Source organism: Pipistrellus kuhlii, unplaced genomic scaffold, assembly GCF_014108245.1.
Source record: "Pipistrellus kuhlii isolate mPipKuh1 unplaced genomic scaffold, mPipKuh1.p scaffold_m20_p_19, whole genome shotgun sequence".
NCBI classification, from domain to species: domain Eukaryota; kingdom Metazoa; phylum Chordata; class Mammalia; order Chiroptera; family Vespertilionidae; genus Pipistrellus; species Pipistrellus kuhlii.
The window spans coordinates 161,188-183,607 of NW_023425504.1; the positions used below are offsets into that span (position 1 = coordinate 161,188).

At 38.4% G+C, this 22,420-nt stretch overlaps 1 protein-coding gene across 1 annotated transcript in view; it reads right to left on the reverse strand.

Annotated features, from left to right (window-relative positions):
• Window positions 1-22,420, reverse strand: part of AFF2 (AF4/FMR2 family member 2) — a gene marked incomplete at its 5' end in the record, with an annotated part of 359,224 nt that overhangs the window by 108,958 nt on the left and 227,846 nt on the right. The window contains one exon of the mRNA XM_036443509.2: window positions 10,790-10,886. Coding sequence (XP_036299402.2) covers window positions 10,790-10,886 — 97 coding nt within the window. The remainder of the gene's footprint in view (window positions 1-10,789; window positions 10,887-22,420) is intronic.

Genomic DNA, 22,420 nt, shown 5'->3' on the forward strand with positions numbered 1-22,420 from the left:
GAGAGAAGACCAATGATGTCTAGTCACTTTCTTGAACCCAGAAGCAATGACAAAGGGAAATATTGTGATGCCTTTTCCTTCCACTACTTTAATTCAAATTAGGTTAGTGATCCCCACGTTTCCAGGGGTGGCTGCTATTCTCCCTGTAATCCTCTAAATCCTCTGTATAGAGCCATATATGTTCTACATGTTCTTTGTGGAAAATAAAGGTTGTAGTCATGCTTGTCCTACCTGAAAGCTATCTATTATCAAGTAACAGATTATAATCATTTCAGGTTTTTTTTGTTCTTGGTGGAAGCAGCACATCCTCACCAATATTTGAATTAATATCATTGTGAGAAATGTGTTAAGCAAATAAAAATAACAAAATTCTCATAGATGGATAATTCACAAAATGTAATGAGCATTAGCTAGTATCTGGCCATCCTATCTTATAAAAAGGTAATATGAAAATTAACCGTCACTCCATCACAATAGAAAATATGATGGCGCCCAGTCCTCATAGCCCCAGAGGAGTCCCCCAGTTCCAGGGGGGGGAAGGGAGTAGTCACTGAGAGAGGCAGCATGAGCAGCCTGGAGGAATGCTTGCTTCGTTACTGCGGCAACAAGGTAAGAATTCCATGCCAGGCCTCAAATGGGCCTCTGGGCCATGGAGAGCCTCTGGGCAGCAGGCATGGAGCAGCCAGGCCTCACAGAGAGCTACTGGCACATGGATTCATGCACAGGGCTACTAGTCAGTTATAAAGAGCACAATATGTACTACATTGTGCTTCTCAACATCTCTGTGTGCTCAAAGCATAGTTTTAGTTTGTAATATAAAGGCATTCTATGGAGTCAGAAATCAAAATATTTGATACTAAAAGTAGAATGCCTAGTTACAATGAAAAAAAAAACCAGTATGTATGTTTCTAAACAGACACAGACTTGCCTGGAACATTTTAAAAATCACATTGTATGAGACCTAAGAAGTTTCATATAAATCTATTCTCTATGCTAATACAGCCAAATAGGGAACACAATCTTGTGAATATGAAGGCCAATGCTATTCTATTAACCTTATATGTTATCCTACTTACTTTCCTGTCCTCAATGAATAAATTAAAATATCCACTCATTCTCTAATTGTTGGATAGAGTATGACAATATATTATTTTTTTTTCAGCTGCATTCTGCAGCGTTCACAGCCAAACTGGGTCATTTTGTGGAGCATTTCAATGAAAAGCAATGACAGATAAACTGTTTACATTAAAACTCTATCAAAGTTATTTTGCACCTGGTTTCATCCTAATCCATCTGCTGTTTCTATAGCTCTGACAGGCTGATCACTCTTGCTGTGTATACCATATTAACATACTGAAGAGGCCTTCCCCAGCCTTTCCTTTATTAATAAAGTAAATGGAAATTCGAGGAAATGTTGGGGAGGTAACAACTTGTTGAGCATGAGGAGGGATAACTGTGGCTAAAAAAATAGGAACAATTACAACTGGGAAGGGTATCTGTTGTCACAAGAGCATGTCAGATTCAAAAAAGCCAGTTGATAGCAGGAGTAAAATTTATTGCATATTTTTCACTGGCAAACTTTAAACATAAAAGTGGACTTGAATTTAAATTGGCTCCTATGTTTCCAAAGTACAACATGCATCAGAGGTATAAGGAACACATCCCAAAGCTGCCAGAATATTCTGATTTTCTAGTACCGTGGAATTTATCTCCTTTGCAATTATCAAATAACTTCCTATCTTGTAAGCTTGCCCAACAGTAACCATGAAAACAAACAAACAAATAAACAAAATTAAATGAACTATAAAACCAAAATCAAGAAACTAGCTTGAAAGCAAGCTGTTTATTTGAGGTAATTAGTAATCATTAGACAAATAAAATTAAGAAGTGTAGGAGAAGAGCTAAAAATACACGTGTGTTTTTTTTCTGTGAATGTTAACATCTTTGAGGTGCAGCTCTGCTACTAGCGTGTAGTTTAAATGTTCACATATACCCAGTAAAATGCTTTAAATTTCAATTAAGTGCACTTTTCTAGGGATATCAGGACAATCCTGAGGCAGAAAGAGAGATAAGCTTGGTTTCAATAAAATTGTATACATTGGAGCTACCTATAACAATGTATTCAGACACAACCCATTAGAATAACTTTGTGCTCAAAGCAAATTGTTAAGTTGTTTTTAAAGCACCAACATATCGCTCCAAGCTTTATCTAGAATCTTAGCTGAACCTGGTCACTAACTGAACATTTCCAGCCATAGTGTCCATTTTCTAAATTTCTAACTGGACTAATTAAGTCACTTGAGATGCTGATCTAATTCAAATTAATAATAAGACAGTATAAATGTTAAATGACCTAAAGGCAGTTTCTAACAATGCATATTGTTATGATCTTTATACTTCTAAAGTCTGTTGCTTCTAATGCCAATCAGATTATTAAGGCATAAGAGAGTCATGCCAAGATCTAACCTGGCCTCAGAACCTAAGCATCATAGGTCATCCTGCCACTAGATTATAATAATAGACTAAATGCTTAGAACTGTGTAAATCAAGCATCATGATACCATTCAATGGAATATTAAGCAGATGTTTACCAGGTTCTATGAATATGTACTTGAAGGAGCTCTGAAGTGTGGTCAACATACATTCTAGAAGCCTTTGGAATAGGTCAAATTGTGGATAGCTTAAAACTTTAAAGACAGCAATTTTAATATATCTGTCAATACAATTTATTTGTTAAAAAAACATTTGAGACTGATTAGGCTGCTTATATTGAAAGAGAAGCAGTAGGTCTGTATCTTTAGATCTTTTATTGAACTGTAAGCACAACATCAATAACTGAATCTCAGCTGTAAATGAAAATTGATTCCAGGTTTAACCCCTTTTTTTCATGGGTTCTTTTAATCCTGAGAAACGTAAGAAAATTTTGACCAAAAGAAAAGTTGAAAAAAAGGAAAGAAAACTGAAGTTTCAGGGCTATGTAGTTAGTATGTGCAGAGAACTTTACACCTATGAACTCCCAAGAACTGTGCTTTACTGGATTGTGCCATTGTCTCACAAAAAACCAGTGACTCATCACAGCATTATTGCTAGCCCTAAATGACTTGCTTAAAATGGCAATTCAATAAGTTTTATATAGGGATGAAGACCAGGGTTGTTGTTTTTTATATATATTATGCCAAGATTAGCATCTAAATGTAAAAATTCAGTCAGCTGGCTAATTGACATCACATAGCCCTCACATCCCACCTGTATTATTTTATTTTTAAAACTAGAGGCACAGTGAATGAAAATTCATGCACTCAAGGGGGTGGTTCCTCAGCCTGGCCTTCCCCCTCTCATAGTCTGAGAGCCACCAGGGGCAGAAGGTAACCCAGTGATCAGGGGAAGAAGATACCCATCACACCTCTGCTGCTGCCACTGCCAGCAGCACAAGCCTCAGCCAGCCCTGAGCAGTTGGGCAGCTGGGTAGCCACCATCTGAGGCTTTCCTGCACCTAGGGCTGGCCCTGGGTGGCTGGCAGTCTCAGGGTACTGGGGACTCTTGGGGCAGGTGCATGGAAAGGCCTGTCACCCCGGCAGGGCTGAACGGACTGGGCGCTGCCATATTGGGGCTGTGGGAGATGCCATCTTTGAGGGCATGGAACTCAATTAGTATATTACCTCCTTATTGGCTGTGGGCACCACCATCTTTGAGGGTGGGAAAGTCAATTAGCATATTCCCTCCTTATTGGCTGCAGGTGCTGCCATCTTTACGATGGCAGGAGGGCCAATTAGCATATTCCCTTTTTATTAGATAGTATATTTTTTATGGATTTAGGAGAGGAGGGTAGAGGGAGATAAGAACATCAGTGATAAGAATCATTGATCAGCTGCCTCTTGCACACCCCCTACTGGGGATGGAACTTGCAACCAGGACATGTGCCTGACTGAATCAAACTATGACCTACAGGTTCATAGGTCAACACTCAATTGCTGAGACACACCAGCTGGGCCCAACCATATTACTGATATCCAACTTTCAAAGAATGTATTGTAACACATATGTTTATGCAGACACTAAGTACAAAATAATGCACCCAATTCAAACACTGTTCTAGAATATTCCACAGTCCAATGTCATCTTCAAATGTCTATTTCCCATTCAAGGGGAGCTCCTGAGAGAAAACAAATTTGAATACAGCCTTCCTCTCTCTCCAGGGTAGAGTGAGAACTCAGGAAGCGAAAATAAAAACAATAATAAAAATGCATGACTCAACACTCCACTCATATCAGTCCTTAGAAGAAAACTATTTCTAAAGACATGTAAAATAAATAAATAAATAAATACATAAATACACAAATACATAAATACATAAATAAATAAATAAATGTAATTTCCTTGGAGGATTTGGTGCAGTGTCATTGGCAATTTGGCCTTTCTTCCTGGGATGTCTGGTTTAAAACTTGTCAGGTCTCAAAGGGGAGGAAAAGTTGTTCACATTTAGTGGATGCCTTTGAAGGGCCATTAGGACATTTAATCCAGTTCTTAGCAGATTCCTATGGACATCAAAGCCAAAATGAAGTTAATATTTTAAGGGGCCATTAGGATGAATAACCAGCATTTGTATAGTGCTTATTGCTTTAAAAGCATTTTCTTATACACAATCTTCATTTGACTCTTACAATACTCTTATGAATTGGACAAAACTGGTTTATTATAGTTTATTGGTGAGAAATCCAAAACTTAGAGATATTAGGTGAGGCGCACAAAGTCATGCAGCTACTGTGTGATAGAGTTGGATTTATGCCCAGGCTTCTCTATTCCAAAAATCATGCTCTTAATGACTACACTTATGAATCCTCATGGCCAGGTATACATACTAGAAGCTAATAAATGTTAGGACAAGACAGAATCTTTTCATTCAAGTTTGCTACATACTGGTAGTTAATTAAGTTTCTAGGTAGGTAATTAGGCAGCTCTCTTTAACATCCCATTTCTTACAAGCAAAGGAAAGGTAGTTGATATAGAATCTCAAAGAGTAGGAGACATTTTACATTGTTATTAGTAGTATGATGCTGCTTCTCCTGCTGGTCATCATCATCATGTAAAAATGGGGTGAACATTTATTATATGATAACCATACTTCCAAATGATTTTGCCTATTTTCATTCACTTAATCATTGAATCACCACTATAACCCAATGACGTAGCTGCTATTGTTATCTCCATTTTCTAGACACTTAGGTCTTTAGTTCAAGTTCACCATTTTTATTATTGTTTTAATTTTTGCTTTCTGAGTTCTCACTCTATCCTGGAGAGGAAGTCTGTATTCACCTTTGTTTTCTCTCAGGACCTCCCCCTGAATGGTAAATAGACATTTGAAGATGACATTGGACTGTGGAATGTTCTAGAACAGTGTTTGACTTGGGTGCAGTGTTTTGTATTTAGTGTCTGCAGATACAGGATAATAATCCATTTGGTTATACACTGATTCCCTTGCTTTCTATCCTATACTGTGCCAGCACTGACACACCAACTTGGAAGACAGCAGAGATATATCTGCTTCCCAAATAGTCTCAACTGAGAAAGCAAAATGCAATGGGGAATGTAGAGAGAACACACAAACTTTTAACGAATAATTTCAGGGGGGGGAAAGTGATAGTACCTTGAAATTATTCATTAAAAGTTTGTGTTCTCTCTACATTCCCCATTGCATTTTGCTTTCTCAGTTGAGACTATTTGGGAAGCATGCTCCATTTTTCCATTTGAATAAGTAATACTCAGCATTTAAACACATCCTAATTATTCTATTGGTGTTTGTGTTTAGCATGGCTATACTGCTTTGGGGGGGGTGCCAATGGGGACAGGGAGAGGGGAGGTTGTTCTGATTATGAAATACTTGGGACTAAATGTCAAATTAGAAATTAACATGTCTTGATCCTGTATTTCATTTTCATACATGCATTTGAAATCCACTCCTTTTGAATTTGTTATGTTGCAAGCCATAGCATAGGGTCCCAGAAGAAGCTTTTTGGAAAAGAGTAGTGTGTACTCATAAACCTGAATTATTTGGGTCTCCTTAGGTGAATCCAGGTGCAATGATTATGGGTGAGATAAGTTGAGGATATCTCTAGAAATCTAATAGCTTTTATATTGCAGTATGGCTGTATGAATGTAGCTACTAGGTTCTGGGAAATTTTCTAAGTATAATGTCAGCTCCAACCAATGGTGTGATTTAATGCACCAATGCATTTGTTTGTATGCTTTTCTCCCAATCATCCTGCCACAAATAGAATGATTCTGTAATGTTTTAGCTTAGACAGAGGCCCAAACTTGCATCTAACATTTTCTGCAAGGTTCAAATGAAACAAAGAACCTTGACTTAATGCCTGGCTCAGAAAAAGGCCAACTCCAAAAGTGGGAGCTCTTAGCACTACTGCTGATGTTGCAGAAATATGAAGGTCCCAGTTTTAAGATTAGATAAATTAACTATAATATCTACATGATACTATATTACTTTGCCTAAAAAGAAAAGTATTTTGGCAGTCCCTCAATAAGTTAAACATAGAATTACTATATGACTCAACAATTTCAATTTTAGGTGGAAGAATTAAAAAAAATGAAAGATAAAATTCAAAAGAACTGAAACATATATTCCAATAAAACTTAGATACAAATCCTCAGATAGCTAAAAGGTGGAAACAACCAAAATGTTCAAGTGATGAATGGATAAGTAAAAGGTAGTAGATCTATAAAACATAATATTATTTAGCCACAAAAAAGGAATGCAGTATTGATACATGTTACAACATGGATGAATCTAGAAAACATTATAATAAGTAAAAGAAGCCAGTTATAAAAGGTCACATATTTTATAATTTCATTTATATGAAATAAGCAAATCCGTACTGACAGGATATAGATTAGTAGTTTCCAGTGGCTGAGGAAATATGGAAATTAGGAGTAACTGCTTAATGTATGTGGGATTTCCTTTTGGGGTGATGAACATAATCTGGAATTGGTGATGGATCCACAGCCTTGTGAAAGTTTTAAATGTCACTGGATTGTATATTTAAAAATGGCGAGCTTTATGTTATGTGAATTTTATCAGAACAGAAAAATTACTACACACAGATTCTCTTTTGGTCTTTTACCTTCCAGCCTTTTAACTAGTCCCCAAACTCTATAAGAAGGTTCCATTTGCAAATATCTGTAACCTTGTGCCCACTTCTTGCTTCCTAGACCCAGTTAAGGGAAATAAATTGTCATCTTGCCTTACTTTAGATATTCCAGTTCAATCCCTTACCCCCTTCAAATAATAACCTTTGTTGAGGAAGTCATGACTGATCAAAGGCAGCTTGCCATAAAAAGCTTCCAACTCATCAACTAGGAATATCCAAGAGTGGCAGCAGTTTCACAAAGTCACTCCATATATGCTAAAAACCCAGATGATCCAAGGCCAGCAGATTGTATGCCATTTCTCCAGATAAATACAGAAAATGACAACTTGAGAAACTAAGATGCAGATTGCATATATGCAACGATATAGAGAGACAGTCCATGTGCAAAATCTACTTTTACATTGTTTAAACATTTCCATTAAAAGGTAATGTTGTATCGGTCAGAATGAATTATCTTAGATTTTTTTGTTTTATTTAGCAATACAGTGCTCTTGTCATTGGCATATTAAATGCAAAAAGGCAGGAATGGCAGACATTGGAATTTAAATGTGCATTTTACAGTTGCTTTTAAGTCCATGACTCAAGTAGGAGAGGGACTGCTTGTATTCTGTATATTAAATGTACTGTAAACCCCTGGGAGACAATTGTGTTTGTTCTTGATAAAGCACCAAAGTTGCAAAGATTCAGTTTTTATATACTATAAAAATGTACAGCACTTTCCCTTTCTTGAGCACACCTATACCCTCAGCCCTGCATCCCTTAAATTATAAGTGTCCTCAGGAAACTTGCAACCAGGGTATCAATGGGAAGTGGCAGCTCATCCAGGACTAACACACTGAGCCTATCTTCAAGAACCCCTTTCTCTGACTTTGCAGTGAGCCAAAGCAGCAGGCCTAGGTTCTCTCTTGTTGCTTCTTCTGTGCTACTCATTTCCTTATTTCACTGTTCCCAGCTTTATTTTTTATTGATTTTTAGAGGGAAAGGTGTTATGCCCAGACTCCTGATCCCCAAGGACCACCAGGGAGTCGAGTCCGATGCAATAAACAAAATAGCCTCTTCCATGCTAGCATGGGCTCTGTCCCACTCACACCAACAGCATGGCGGAAGAGAGACTGAATTTCGCCAAGCCCTTGGGTTTTACACTGGTGGTGATGTTACTGCTTTGGCTGATCCTGATTGGTTGGGTGAGGGCTAGGGTCCAGTTACACAAAATGGAAAATAACTCCGCCCTGCCCCACAGTGGAGTCCGAAGTTTATCCTCACCCTGCTTGCCCTCTCAAAGGTAGAGGTAGAGAGAGAAACATTATGAGAGTGAAACATAGATTGCCTGCCTCCTGCATGCCCCCTACTAGCCCACAACCTGAGCATGTGTTTTGAAAGTAAATCAAACTAGGAACCCTTTGGTGCATAGGACAACATCCAAGCAACTGAGCCACACCAGCCAGGCTGCCTCAGCTTTAATAAATTTACTCTCAAAAAATGTAAGCATAATAAAGTGGCAGAAGTGAAAGAGAGAAACGTATTGGCCATGTAACATTGAAGATGTGTTCAATTTTAAAAGTATGCAGTGTAGTAGGAATTATGGTGTGACAAACAATTGTAGATGAGAATGGAGTAGGTGAACCCTGATAATTTTTCCTAAGTTTTTCTTTGCAGGTTCATCAAAAAATATTTAGTGATATGGAATTTCATGTTTGTTAATATCTTGAAATATCAGTGTATGAGCATTTCTTAAAACAGTCTGGTTTCAGTTTTAAAACTTGTGGACTTCACTGTAGAAAAAAATTTGTTAGGTATTGGCTTTTGAAAAACAAAGGTAGTGCTGGTTTGTGCAGCCCAGTTGATTGAGCATCAACTCATGTACTAAGATGTTGCTGGTTTGATTCCCAGTCAGGGCACATACCCAGGTTGCAGGCTCCATATCCATTAGGGGGCATGCAGGAGACAGCTGGTAGATGTTTCACTTTCACATTGATGTTTCTGTTTCTCTCCCCCTCTCCCTTCCTCTCTCTCTAAAAAAATCAATAAACTTTTTATTTATTTGTTTATTTATTTATTTATTTATAATATATTTTATTGATTTTTTTACAGAGAGGAGGAGAGAGGGATAGAGAGATAGAAACATCGATGAGAGAGAAACATCGACCAGCTGCCTCTTGCACACCCCCTACCAGGGATGTGCCCGCAACCAATGTACATGCCCTTGACCGGAATCGAACCTGGGACCTTTCAGTCCGCAGACCGACGCTCTACCACTGAGCCAAAGCGGTTTCGGCCAATAAACTTTTTTAAAGGTAGTCCTTCTGTGTTCCTAATGTGAGGTTACAAGCACAGCCTAAGGACCCCACACTCAATACAGTTCTCTGCCACAGAGAAAACACACAAGCATTCATTGATACCACATATTACTTTGCCATTCTCATCCTATCTAATAAAAGATTAATATGCAGATTGACCATCACTCCAACACACAAGATAGCTGCCCCCATGTGGTCAAAGATCCTGCCCCCATGTGGACACAAGTTGTCCACCACAAGATGGCCAGGAGGGGAGGGCAGTTGGGAGGCACAAGGTCTGCAAGGGAGGGCAGTTGGGGGCAATCAAGCCTGCAGGGGAGGGCAGTTAGGGGTGACCAGGCTGGCAGAGGAAGGAAGTTGGGGGCAAACAGGCTGGCAGGGGAGCAGTTAGGAATCAATCAGGCTAGCAGCAGAGTGGTTATGGGGTGATCACGCTGGTAGACAGAAGCGGTTAGGGGCAATCAGGAAGGCAGGCAGGTGAGTAGTTGGGAGCCAGCAGTCCTGGATTGTGAGAGGGATGTCTAACTGTTGGTTTAGGTTCATTGAGATTGGGCCTAAGTGGGCAGTTGGACATCCCTCGAGGGTTCCCAGATTTGAGATGGTGCAGGCTGGGCTGAGGGACCCCCCCCCCGCCCCCCCCCCCCCCCCCCCCGTGCACAAATTTCATGCACGGGGCGTCTAGTGATTTATAAAAGATACAGTGGTTGGCCTTTTCACATCAAGAATCCAGTTTCATTGGAATTGCTGAAAACACATATTTGTGCCATCTAGTTTAATAGTAAGTACTGTAAATATTTGTAACACAGAATAGAAGTTGCTGGGCATCAGCAAACTTTTGCCAAATGTATTTTGCCTGAAGGTTCATGAAAGCTGCAAGATTTCATGAGAGTGATTCTCAGCTGTGTTCTGAAGTGGCACTCCTGGGAAAGGTGAATGGAGTAATCACAGTTTTATTTTAATTAATTAATGAGCACAAGCTCTAAAGCTCACACTGAAGTTACTAAAGTTATAGCTCACTCAAGACAATATTTAGCCCAAGAGAGGGAAAGATGATCTCAATTGCTTACTAACAACGAATATTGTGTTTGCCAAAAAGGAAACAGAGGGAAAAGATGAAAGCAGTTTTCAAGAGCTCTGCATCTCTTGACTCTAATTTTAATGGCAGTGTAAGCTGATCCAACCTGTTCCAGAATAATATGCTTATCTTTGCTTCTTTCCCTCTCACGGAAGACCAGAGATGAAGCAGGGAATAAGCTTGTGGATGACAAAACCATTCCAGTTCCTTTTGCACCCACCCCTTAGGTCCCAAACCAAGCCCTATGCTGTTCCTACCTGGTAGAGCTCAGTGGAAGTGCACTGAGTAGTCAAGGTCTTCACAGGCTCAAGGTCATCTTCATCACTGCTCAGCTTCAGGTCGTCCTCAAGCATCCTACAAAATAAGCAGAGTGGTGTTCATGTGTCTTTTAGAAAGTGTCTTTCATAAACCATCCTTAGATTCATCTTGCAATGAGGATAAAATATTGGAGATACAACCTGACAGCTGCAATTCTGTCAAAGGTGCAGCTAATTATATATTTGAGCTCATATATTTATATCATACTCTGCACATATCGTTCCTCTCTACCTTCTCCTAAACCAAGAAGAAAAAGGGGAATATTTCAGCATCTCCAGAGATGACTGAAGTCTATATATTTTTCCTATTGAAAGTGTAATAAATGAACAGATTAATCAATGTGGAGGTGGGATATAGCATTGGATCTCTACAGAAAAAGATGGTCTAAATCTCCCATGAAAGAATAGGGGCATGATAATAGCCCCTAGCTACCGAGGCTGTTGTCAAAGCCAGCTGGAGCTCTTTAGTTGACAGAGGAAAATGCCCAGTGAACTTCCTGAAAGGTACCTGAAAAATATGAATGGGCTAAATTTTGGTGATGAAATAAGTCCTTCAAAATTATTAATCAAGCCCACAGAGCCTTTTTTTTCTACAGGAATATTAATTCCAGTGTACCTTTCTGTTTCAAAATTTAAGCTACAGAGGGAAAAGTGCTTATTATCACAAATTCCAGTTAATCAACCTTCAAAGAGCATTTTTTGGTGTTAATATTTTTATTTCATAAATATAATCTTAAACCTTGTCCCCAGACTTCAAGTGGATGCTCTTTTTTTGCTGGTCATAAAGGACTTATTCTCTCTCTCTCTCTCTCTTTCTCTCTCTCTCTCTCTCTCTCTCTTTCTCTATCTCTCTCAATATAAGTATTCGATAACTATGTGTTAATTTGTACCTTAAGTGGTTATCAAAATCAATGATAAATTATTCCTATCATTTAGAGAATCCATTTCTGTGTCAGGGAAGGTGCTAATTATTTAACCAGGAGCATGCTTTTGGAATCTATGAAGGAAGTACTATTATTAGCTATATTTTCTAAATGGAAACACCAATACTTAGAGAGGCTAAACAACTTGTTCATGATCACACAGCTAGGAAATAATGAAGGTAAACATGGAACCCATACCATCTTCACCTGTAACTTGAGAGTATATAATGCTTTCCCAGAGGATGTAACTTACAAAAGATGGTAATATTAAATAAGTAAAATTAACAGCAATATAAAAGACTCACAAAACAAAAGAAGACATATTGATATATTTGGATTCAACTGCTGTCTAATCATAAATTCTGCTATATTGAATAATTTATTATCTCTGAACCTCATCTAGCCTTCTCATCTGTTAAGTAGTATAATAATTAAACTTTTGCAGAGAACAAGCAGATATAACAAGACTTGAGGTTTTAGGATGGGTGGGACACTTAGTCTGACTGGAGTATACTGACCTGTGGGTAGTAGTTAAAAATGATGAGCTTAAGGAGATACATTGGGGTGAGACTGGGCCATGTCTTTTTCTAAAGAACAATAGGAGGGGGAAAACCAACGTGTTTAAGTAGGGGAAGGAAATAAAGAATCAGAAGCATAGATATCTGGGAGAAAAGAACATAGATTAACTGGAAGGACGGGTAGTAAGAAAACTGCCACCATTTTAGTAATTCAGGTAGCAGAGGGTAGTGGCCTGGGCCAGGGCATAAGATAGTGAGGATGGAGAAGAAAATGAATCAGATTCTAGAGTTATGCCAGGATTAGAATAAAATGAATGGGAACACTAATGATCCTAACATCCAAGGTCTTTTTAGCCATTCTGATGGCACTGAATTTATAGCATTAATTCTGCCACACTCCCTCACACTAGGCTGGCCCTTATATTTATGAATGTCTATTCATTCTCCCAAGCCTCAGAGACCTATCCTAGGAACTTTGCTACCCAGCAGGAGTTTCTCTAGTGCTCAATCTTTTTCTCCAGTGACAGAAATGGTTAACTACATTCCCAAATGGTGAGGAAAGGCAGGTTTCTTGCCATGAAGTATTCCTTCTGTGTTTATCCCTTTTATCCTTCCTTCAGTTTGTTAGAGCAACCACAAATGATTAGAGAGAAGAAACCACCATGGTTACCTTCAAAGTACCTCCTGATCACAGAAATTACTTCATTACTTGTCTTTCTATATCAACTCCTAATTATTGTTAAAGGATTAAGTCAAGGGTGGGGAACATGGCAGAACACACAAGTCCTGGGAAATGATTTGGTGTAAGTTAATTAAATGTTTGACCAAATAGATCAGGCTAATTTTTAAGTTGGTAATTTTTAGGGCCCTAGAATGATAGTATAAATATCCAAATGGCCCTTGGGAGTAAAATAGTTCCCCATTCCTGGGCTAAGTAAATAACTCCTTTATTGAGCTGGTGCATTAATCTCTAAGGAAATTCTTCAAAACAACTGAAATATTAAGTTGCTTTCATTGCACAATAATGCACACCTACTGACAGCCATTGTGTCTTACATGAAACTCAATGGGGGCAAGGACCCATAATTACTCACAGTTGAGACCCTGAAAATCCTCGGCCTCTGATAACATAGCAGTTCACTTGGAGTGCTTTAAAATATTTTCTCAAACCCATTTCTAGAGAAAGACTGTGGAGAAAGGCTGTTTATCTGAATTTATACAGCAGATGGGATTTGTTATGCTGATAAAGGATCCTCATATTATTTCAGACTGTTTAATCCAAGTAGTCAAAATTGACAATTTAGTCCCAACTTAAGTGTTGACAGAAACTCTGGAGGTGTGGCTCAGTAGTTGTGTGTTGACCTATGAATTAGGAAATCATGGTTTGATACCCAGTCAGGGCACATGCCCAGGTGGTGGGTTTGATCCCCAATAGGGAGTGTGCAGGAGGCAACTGATCAATGATTCTCTCATAATTGATATTTCTATCTCTCTTTCCCTTCCTCTCTGAAATTTATAAAAATATTTTTAAATGTTTACAGCAATGTTACCATTTTTTATGAAAATACCACCTGATTTATATACTCAGCCCTTTCTTTTGTATCAAAATGAGTCCCCCCCCACACACACACACTTGTTTAGGGTAGAAGGAGGTAGATTGTCTTATAACCCATATGGTTTCACCACTACAAAACCTTAGATCTGGAAACCCTTTTGGGGGCACATGTAGCCCAGGACCCCTGTGATTATTCCATCAGGTGAGCATGGGTACCACCTGTCATGCACACACATTCTAGACAAGAAAAGGCCAAGGCCAAGGCCTGAGTGTTTCAAATGGTAAAGATATGGCAATTTAATTTATATTCAGAGTTTATTGAAGAAAGAAAGCTTTGACAAAGCTTCCTGTGATCCTTGTCTCCCTCCTGCCCCCCGCCCCACACAAATGATACCAAAACAAAAAGGACCCAATGACTCAGAGCAAGTTGTAAGATATTCTGTTATTGAGAATCCCATTCTAGATTTCAGTTAAGTGTGTTTTATAAGCTGCAGATGTAGTCTTCAGTGAGCGGGACAGAACATTCCATACCTTATAAGAACCTGGGAGGTGCTAGGGAATTATCTCGACTGCCTCCCAGAGAAGAAGGGAGGCATGTGAAATGGCCTTGAAGTACATATCAAGATCTTTTTGTCCTTTCCTATTCTGGGAGAATCACTTGGTGTTCTGCCAAGATTTAGATGAGCTGTGATTCAAGCCTCAGTGTACATGGCCTCTTTGGATACATGCAGATTGTCCATGTTGCCATGGCAGAGCTGTTCTTCTATACCACCAGACATCCTAGTTAGTTGATAACTACTCCTTATGGGACCTGCTTTTCAGATTCTGGTGCCATGATAAACATGGATGTTTACTAATATTTCATGTCAAATGTGCTGCCCACATAAGTCTAGGATTATCATTATAATAAACTAGAAGCTTGGTGCATGAGATTTGTGAATGGGGGTATGTGTCCTTCAGCCTAGCCTGCACCCTCTCCAATCTGGGACCCCTCAAGAGATGTCTGACTGCCCATTAGGATCAGGCCCAAATGGGCAGTTGTACATCCCTCTCACAATCCAGGACTACTGGCTCCCAATTGCTCGCCTGCCTGATTGCCCCTAACCGTTTCTGCTTGCCAGCCTTATCACCACTTAACCAGGCTGATTGATGGCTAACTGCTCCCCTGCCAGCCTGATTGCCCCTAACTGCCCTCCCCTGCATGCCTGGTTCCCCCTTCCCAACTTCCCTTCTCTGCATACCTGGTCTTCCCCAACTTCCCTCCTCTGTTGGCCTGGTCACCCCTAACTGCCCTCCCCTGCAGGCTTGATTGCCCTCAACTGCTCTTCCTTGCAGACCTGGTCCCTCTCAACTGCCCTACCCTGCTGTCCTGATTGCCCACAACTGCCCTCCCTTGCAGAACTGGTCCCTACCAACTGCATTCCGCTGCTTGCAATCTATTGCCCACAACTGCCCTCCCTTGCAGAACTGGTCCCTACCAACTGCACCCCCCTGCTGGCAATCTTGTATCCATATGGGATCAGCCATGTTTGATCACATGGGGGCAGCCATCTTGTGTGTTGAAGTGATGGTCAATTGCATATTACTCTTTTATTAGATTGGATAGAACAAAAGTTAATGGGCTTGTTTCTCTGCTAGGAGTGATAGGTGTGAGCTAAGCTAGCTATAGCTGAGTCTAAGGAAACAACTGTGCAAGAACTAACTAATACTCATAGTCCTTGGAGACCAGTAACTGTCCTCTTTGTAAAGCCAACTGCCTGGCATGTGGCACCTGAGCACAGTGAAGGGCTCTGTAGGGACTGAGATTCCTCTGTAGTCAGACAGAGCTCAGTTCAAAACTTCACTATCTGTGTCATCTTAGATAAAATCTCTTGAACTTACAAGTTTCTGGGTGAAAGAGGGATCACCTTATAGGATTGCTGTAATTATTAAATAAGATAACTTGTGCCAAATTTTTAGTACATAGGAATCACCCAGTCTTTACCATCTATTGAGAATTTACCATCAAGATACTTCATCCTATATTATCCTGAACACATCAGATGTCATTTTATTTGGAAACAAGGAAAACTAGTAAAATGTGTTCTCATGTTTAAGTATAAAGTTTCAAAGAGGAAGATAATTGTACCTTTGCCACAAATAGCTTTTGCATGCTAAGACTAGAAGTAGATTTAATTTTTTAGTACAAAGAAAGTTTATATTAATATTATAATTTAAACTTATTCAAATCTACACAAAATGCAACTGAACTGCATATCATAAAATATTAGTCTACCAGATTCTAGGGATGCATAAAGTTTGATATTGAAAAATCTATTTCTATAAGACATCATGTCATCAACAAATAAAATGATAGAAGACATCTGATCACCTTAATAGATGCCAAAAATATACTAGATAAAATTTCATACTAATTTCTAAACCAAACCTTTTAAAAACTAGGTAGAGAAGAATACATCCTTTCTGTATAAAAAATATGTAATAGAAAATTATCCATCTAAACATATGATTTAGTAGGTAGAAAGGTTAGATTATTATTTAAAGATATATTTTAAAACAAAAATGAAATCACAGATGACTGTTTCAAGTATTTTCAAAAATCTGTATTAATGTTGACTCATTGGATAGACAAACGGGACACAAACAGACTAATATCATCCAATAACACCAGTTGTTCTGATAATTACTCCAATTTAAATAGTTTTGAGACGTCACATATGGCATCCACAAAGAAATCGTTCCATGTAGGTAAAGACAAAATTAAAAGACGACACGAAAAATCTCAGTTTCCACTTCTACCTTTCACAAAGTATTAGTCCTTTAAAAATACATCATCATTTTATTGATATTCATGTCTGCCAACAATCTTTATAACTGCAGAGATGCTAGGTAACATGATTGAAAATTTGATCCTATTTTTAACAAAATGTGAATTGTTTTAGGAAAGACTCCATGATGTCTGGACATATACTAAGTGACAGTATGAGGCATGCATTTCTCCTGGGAATTCAACATTTATATTGATGCACTTGGCTGCAGATCCAATCCTATACTGGCTTTAATACAGAGCCATTTTCTGAACATTTTGAGTAATGGGACTGATATAACTTAACAGCCCATTCTGTGTCTGTTAAATGAATTGAATTATATATTTAGCTTTTGCAAAAAAAATAAAATAAATAAATTTAAAAAAAATAAAAAAAAATAAAAAAAACAAACCTCATTTACACTATAAATTATAGTACCCAAAATAATTTTATTGATGTGGAAAGCCAGCCATGTTGAGTCATATTGGATATCTCTCTCCAAACTTTAACTTACTGTAAATAAATCCTTTGTGGCTTGCCAATACATTGTGGATGTTTCTTAACTCTGTGACCCTGCTGCATACACATAAAGCCATCATATTAGCACTTCTATTGACTCTAAAAGAAAATCTGGGTTTTTTAGTTAGGAGGATTGTCAAGATAGGAGAGGACACTCTCTTGCTAAGTCAGTGGCATGCATACCTAAATTGATAAGTAATATGGTATATTTATCAATGGATTAGAAGGGATTGGTTTTCTAATTCTGAGACACAGGAATAATACAGGTGCCTAATGATTAAGGGCTCTGGTAAATCCAACCTCCTAATAGGCATTACTATTCTAAGGAAAGAAAAAAGACTAGCAAATTGGATGGACTAGAGGGTCCAGTCTTGACTTGCGTTTACTAACTGTGCAAATGTAGGAAAGCTGATTAAACTCTCTAAGCCTTCATTTTTTTGTCTCTAAAATGAGGCTGCTAATATCTATTATCCATGGTAGCTGAGAAGAATATAAATGAAATACTATGTAAAAGGATTGTGGTTATGAGTGTTCAATAAATGATACTACTTCTAGTATTACTGATATCAGGACACACTAGAGCCTGGTTCTTTCAGAACTTTCAGAAGCAGTTCTAAAATAATTACTAAAGAGAAAATCAGCAGGTCTCCAGTTGAAAAAAAAAAGCACTTTAATAGACAATAGGGAGTCATCAGAGTAGGTTTTACATACAGGAGGTAAACATCTTAGGAAATAAAGGATCTAGTTTTTCATGATTTGGCTTTAGGTAAGAAAGTACCCATTCTGAATACCTGTCCCAACATAGGTGTGTTAATCATAGACTCATATCAGTGTCTATATGGAGAAAGAGCTATACAAGTAAATATAGATATATGAAGAGTGACAGATTTAAATACTGAGCAGTAGTTATAAGCTAATTTCTAAAACCATAAAATATATTCAAAATAAAATATAATCACCCCAACTAAAAATTGTTTGTTTTAGTCATTCTATTATAGGAATAACATGTTAGGAAAATCAAAACATTCTATACTTTTCATGTCACCATTATATATGTTATTATGACTTAAAGACTGATACCTTGCCATTGTTTCAGAATGAATCTAAGTTAGCTAAACGAGCTAAAAATAACTAAGACTTATTCAGGTAAGCTTAATATATGGCAGACACTAAATTCACTAAGTATGATAATGAACCAGTTCATTGACTCTTTTCATGAAATCTGGGAGGTTGTGCTTTTGTTTTTTTCTCTTTGTTTTTAGGTAATAAAACTCAGGCTTAGAAAAATTAAGAATAGTAGTCAAAGAACGGGACAAAATATCTGTGGATCATTTATCTAATAATAGTCTCATATCTAAAATATATAAAGAAGACTGGAAACTCAACAATAAAATGCAAGTAACTCAAAGAATGGACAAAAATCTGAATAGACATTTCCCAAGGAAGATGTACAGATGGCTAATAAGCATTTTAAAAGATAATCAATATTATTAACTATTAGACATAAACTGGAAACAACTTAAATGTCTATCAATTAGTGAATGGATAAGTAACATGTTGTCTCTCCATAACAGGCAGTCCTCGGGGTAAGTCAGACTCAATGTACATCATTTCGTGGTTATGTCTCCATCTCCCACTTACAGTATTTATTTTAAAAGTTCCATCATTTTGATGTATATACATATGTGCTTTATGTTTTTTATTATTTATTTACCAAAAGTAAAGGTCAAGAATTGTTATCTTTCTTTTAAATTTTTTTTAACTTTTTCACTTCATTACTGGTGTGTATGTGCTCCATGTGAGTGATGTAGGTGCTTATGTAGGTGGGTTCTGACTTACTGTGAAAATCAAGTTACATCGTGCCATAGGAACTAATCTCTGATGTAACCCAAAGAATGCCTGTAATGAAATATTATTCAGCCATAAAAAGGACTGAAGTACTGATCCACACTACAACATAGTTTAAACTTATGCTAAGGGAAAAAAGCCAAACACAAAATGCTACATATTAAATTATTCTATTCATATTAAATACCTAAAATAGGCAAATGTATAGAGATTGAATGTAGATTTCTATATACCAGGGGCTGGGGTAAGGGAGAATAGGGAGTAACTGCTAATGGTACAGGGATCCTCAATGTTATATAAATGTTATGTAATTAGATAGTACGGTTTTACAACTCTGTGACTACTAATAGCTATTGAATTGTACACTTCAAAAGGGTGAATTTTATGGTATCTGAAGTTCAATAAACCTGCTACTTTAAAAAAAAAAGTCACACAGCTAGCCAAATAGGGGAAGGAGATCTGATATGACAATCTGCACCAGCCTGATGCCAAAGCCCCTGTCCCTAACCACAGCCTGCATGACAAATTGACAGAAGGTCTCAGAGGCATTCCTTCTCACATTTTTGGAGAAAAATGCTGAGACAAAAATAACTACCCCCTCCCCCCACACACATAATCTCTTTCTTCCTTCATTTTTCTTTTGTTAAAACTACAGGTGATATAGCCAGCACAAGCTTTACCAAGGGAAATAAGCTCTGTCTTTTCTGGGAGACACAAAGCAATACCTTAAAGAGATAGCTATCAGGATGGGGGAGGGACCAAGCCAAGAAGGCTTCAGCAAAGATGCTCTAAACCACATGTGTCAAACACAAGGCCCGCGGGCCAAATCCGTCCCGCCAGGCCTTGCAATGTGGCCCGCACCGCGCTGTCATCACTGCACTCCGCTGTGTTTCCATCACAATGACAGTTTATGACTGTTCAGTAAACCATTCGGCCCGCGATTTAGGCTGGATATTAGATTTTGGCCCCTTCTCTGATTGAGTTCGACACCCCTACTAGTAACCCTCCTGGACTTCAGAATTTCCTAACTGAAGCCTAGTAAAGAAAGAAACCCATCTATACAGAGGCCTCATCTCAACAGAACAAATCACCTGTCTTCCATACCACATAGCATCCACAGGCAGACTTGTTTAATGTGGGCTGACGATTTGAATGAGTTGATGTAAGCAGAGGTCAGGACTGATGGAAGGAGGCTTGTATTTTAGCAGTTAAAGGAGAAGCTGGGGTGAGGATGAAAATTTGGTCATTTTTATGCAGCAATTCATTAAACACAGGTAAAGTGGAACTCTGCAACTCCTTTCTTTTTTCTATTTTGAGGTAGGAAAAAATGAGTTAGTTCTTGTTGGTCTAATGTGCAGGCTGCCCAGGATGACAGTGGTTTCTTCTCTGATGAGTCTGTGCCTGGCCTGGTTCTCTAGCAGGTAATTGACTTCCCAGACTCTGACAAATGGGATTATGTAGGCTGGCTCCTATTAGGGCCTAGTGTTAGTGTGCAGCTTCCATGGTAATGCAAATGTTACATCACAAACCCAATTTAGATAAGAGTTCCCTCCATCTGAGAGATAATTTTCCTTTAATCTTCTGGTAGTCTATCATCTAACCTTCAGTCTTAGATATGATACTTTAAAAACCACCCATATTGCACCTTTTCACATAGAGGGAATTCCTATGCACATACCTACTAGTGGGAACACTCCATTTCCAATCATCAGCATTAAGAACTTGACATAGACCTTGAATTCAATGCAGATCTAGCCAAACTTCCACCTTCCATTCTCATGTCTGGCCAAGGAAAACATACAGGGCTTCTTCAGGGATGACACCTGTCCCTAGACCTACCACACTAGCTGGGGGAATATTCAAGTGTTGCATATTTGGCTGCCCCCTTGGCTTTTGAACCACAAAGTAATATGCGTTGTTCCCTTTCATTTTTCCGCCTTTTGTTATTTTTAATCGCTCACCTGTCAGGGCCAAATTGTCTTGTAAGCTGTCTGCAGAGCTTGCATCTGACAGAGATAGCTGCTATTGTTAATAAGAGCCTTCACTTCAGCCCATTTAGCTTGACTCAGTTTGACAGCTTCACAATAGCCACTTTCCCTCCAAAGAAAACTGTGATTTAGTGAAGAGAGAATGTGGGACAACAGCCTTATCTTTCTCTAGTCTCCAGCGGGTTCTCTTGGCATAAAGTCCCATCGCAAAGCCAAAGAATAAACTATCCCAGGAAAATACCTGTCAGAAACTGGGATTGGTTAAAGACACTAGGAAAATCCACTATCCATGGGGCAGACCTGCTTACAAAGAAGGTGGGGAGTACTTCTTACAAATATTCTGTCTCCACAGGAAAAAGTTAGTACTTTTTTTTATTAACTTATCAATTGCCCAAGTAGTCTTTGAGAAGGCTTTTCTTAACTTGGTAATTGAAATAACAATGTTATCAGGAAATTACTGCTGGAAGATGCCTCCTGAGTCAGCTTCCTAAATCCATGTCATCCAGAGTGGGCAGAGGAAAAAGGAGCTTAAAGGTGATTTTCCTGTGGGAGTGATTTCATACCCCCAAATTCCCACTGACTGGGATGGGGCAGAACTGAACAATTCCATTACTATTGTCATTAAAGGGATAACTTTTAACAAAGGTCATTAGAATTGTTGTTATTCAGAAGGAAAATTCAGGAAATGTGCTTGTTAGATGTTGAATTCTGCAACCCCCCACTACAATCAGTCTAAAGAAGTACTAAATCTCAATACCTCAGAATATGACTTGAATCTTTACAGAGGTAATCAAGTTAAAATGAGGTCATTAGGGTAGGCCCTAATCCAATGCCACTCGTGTCCTTATGAGAAGGGGAAATTTAGACACAGAGACATATATATAGAGGGAAGATGATGTGAAAAGATACCAGAAGACTGTAGCCATCTACAAGCCAATGTAAGATGCTTGGAAAAGATTCTTCCCTCATAGCCCTTAGAAGGAAGTAATCTATAGACCCCTTGGTCTTAGACACAACCATTTCTGCTATTCTAAGCCTCCCACTTATGGGACTTTTTATAGCAGAAGCCCTAGTAAATCAATAAAGCTCTAGTAAACCAATAAAGAAAGCTTGCTTGCAGAACTGACAATCCCTATCTTTTCACAGTATATGAGCCAAGATAAACCCAAATTAACATCTGAATTATCTTCTTGTACTTAAAACTAGAGGCCCGGTGCAAGAAATTTGTGCATGGGGGAGGATCCCAGTAAACCAATATTCTCATTGTGTTATTCAGGAATGGATTTTATTCTGTTCAATAAAATTATGCTTTTCTGAAAATTGCTCAGTAACTGAAAGGCCCTGCTTTGATAGAAAGCTACCTGGCTCTACAAACCTGAAGTCCTGGAGTGGAAAGCCTTCCTACATCCTTAT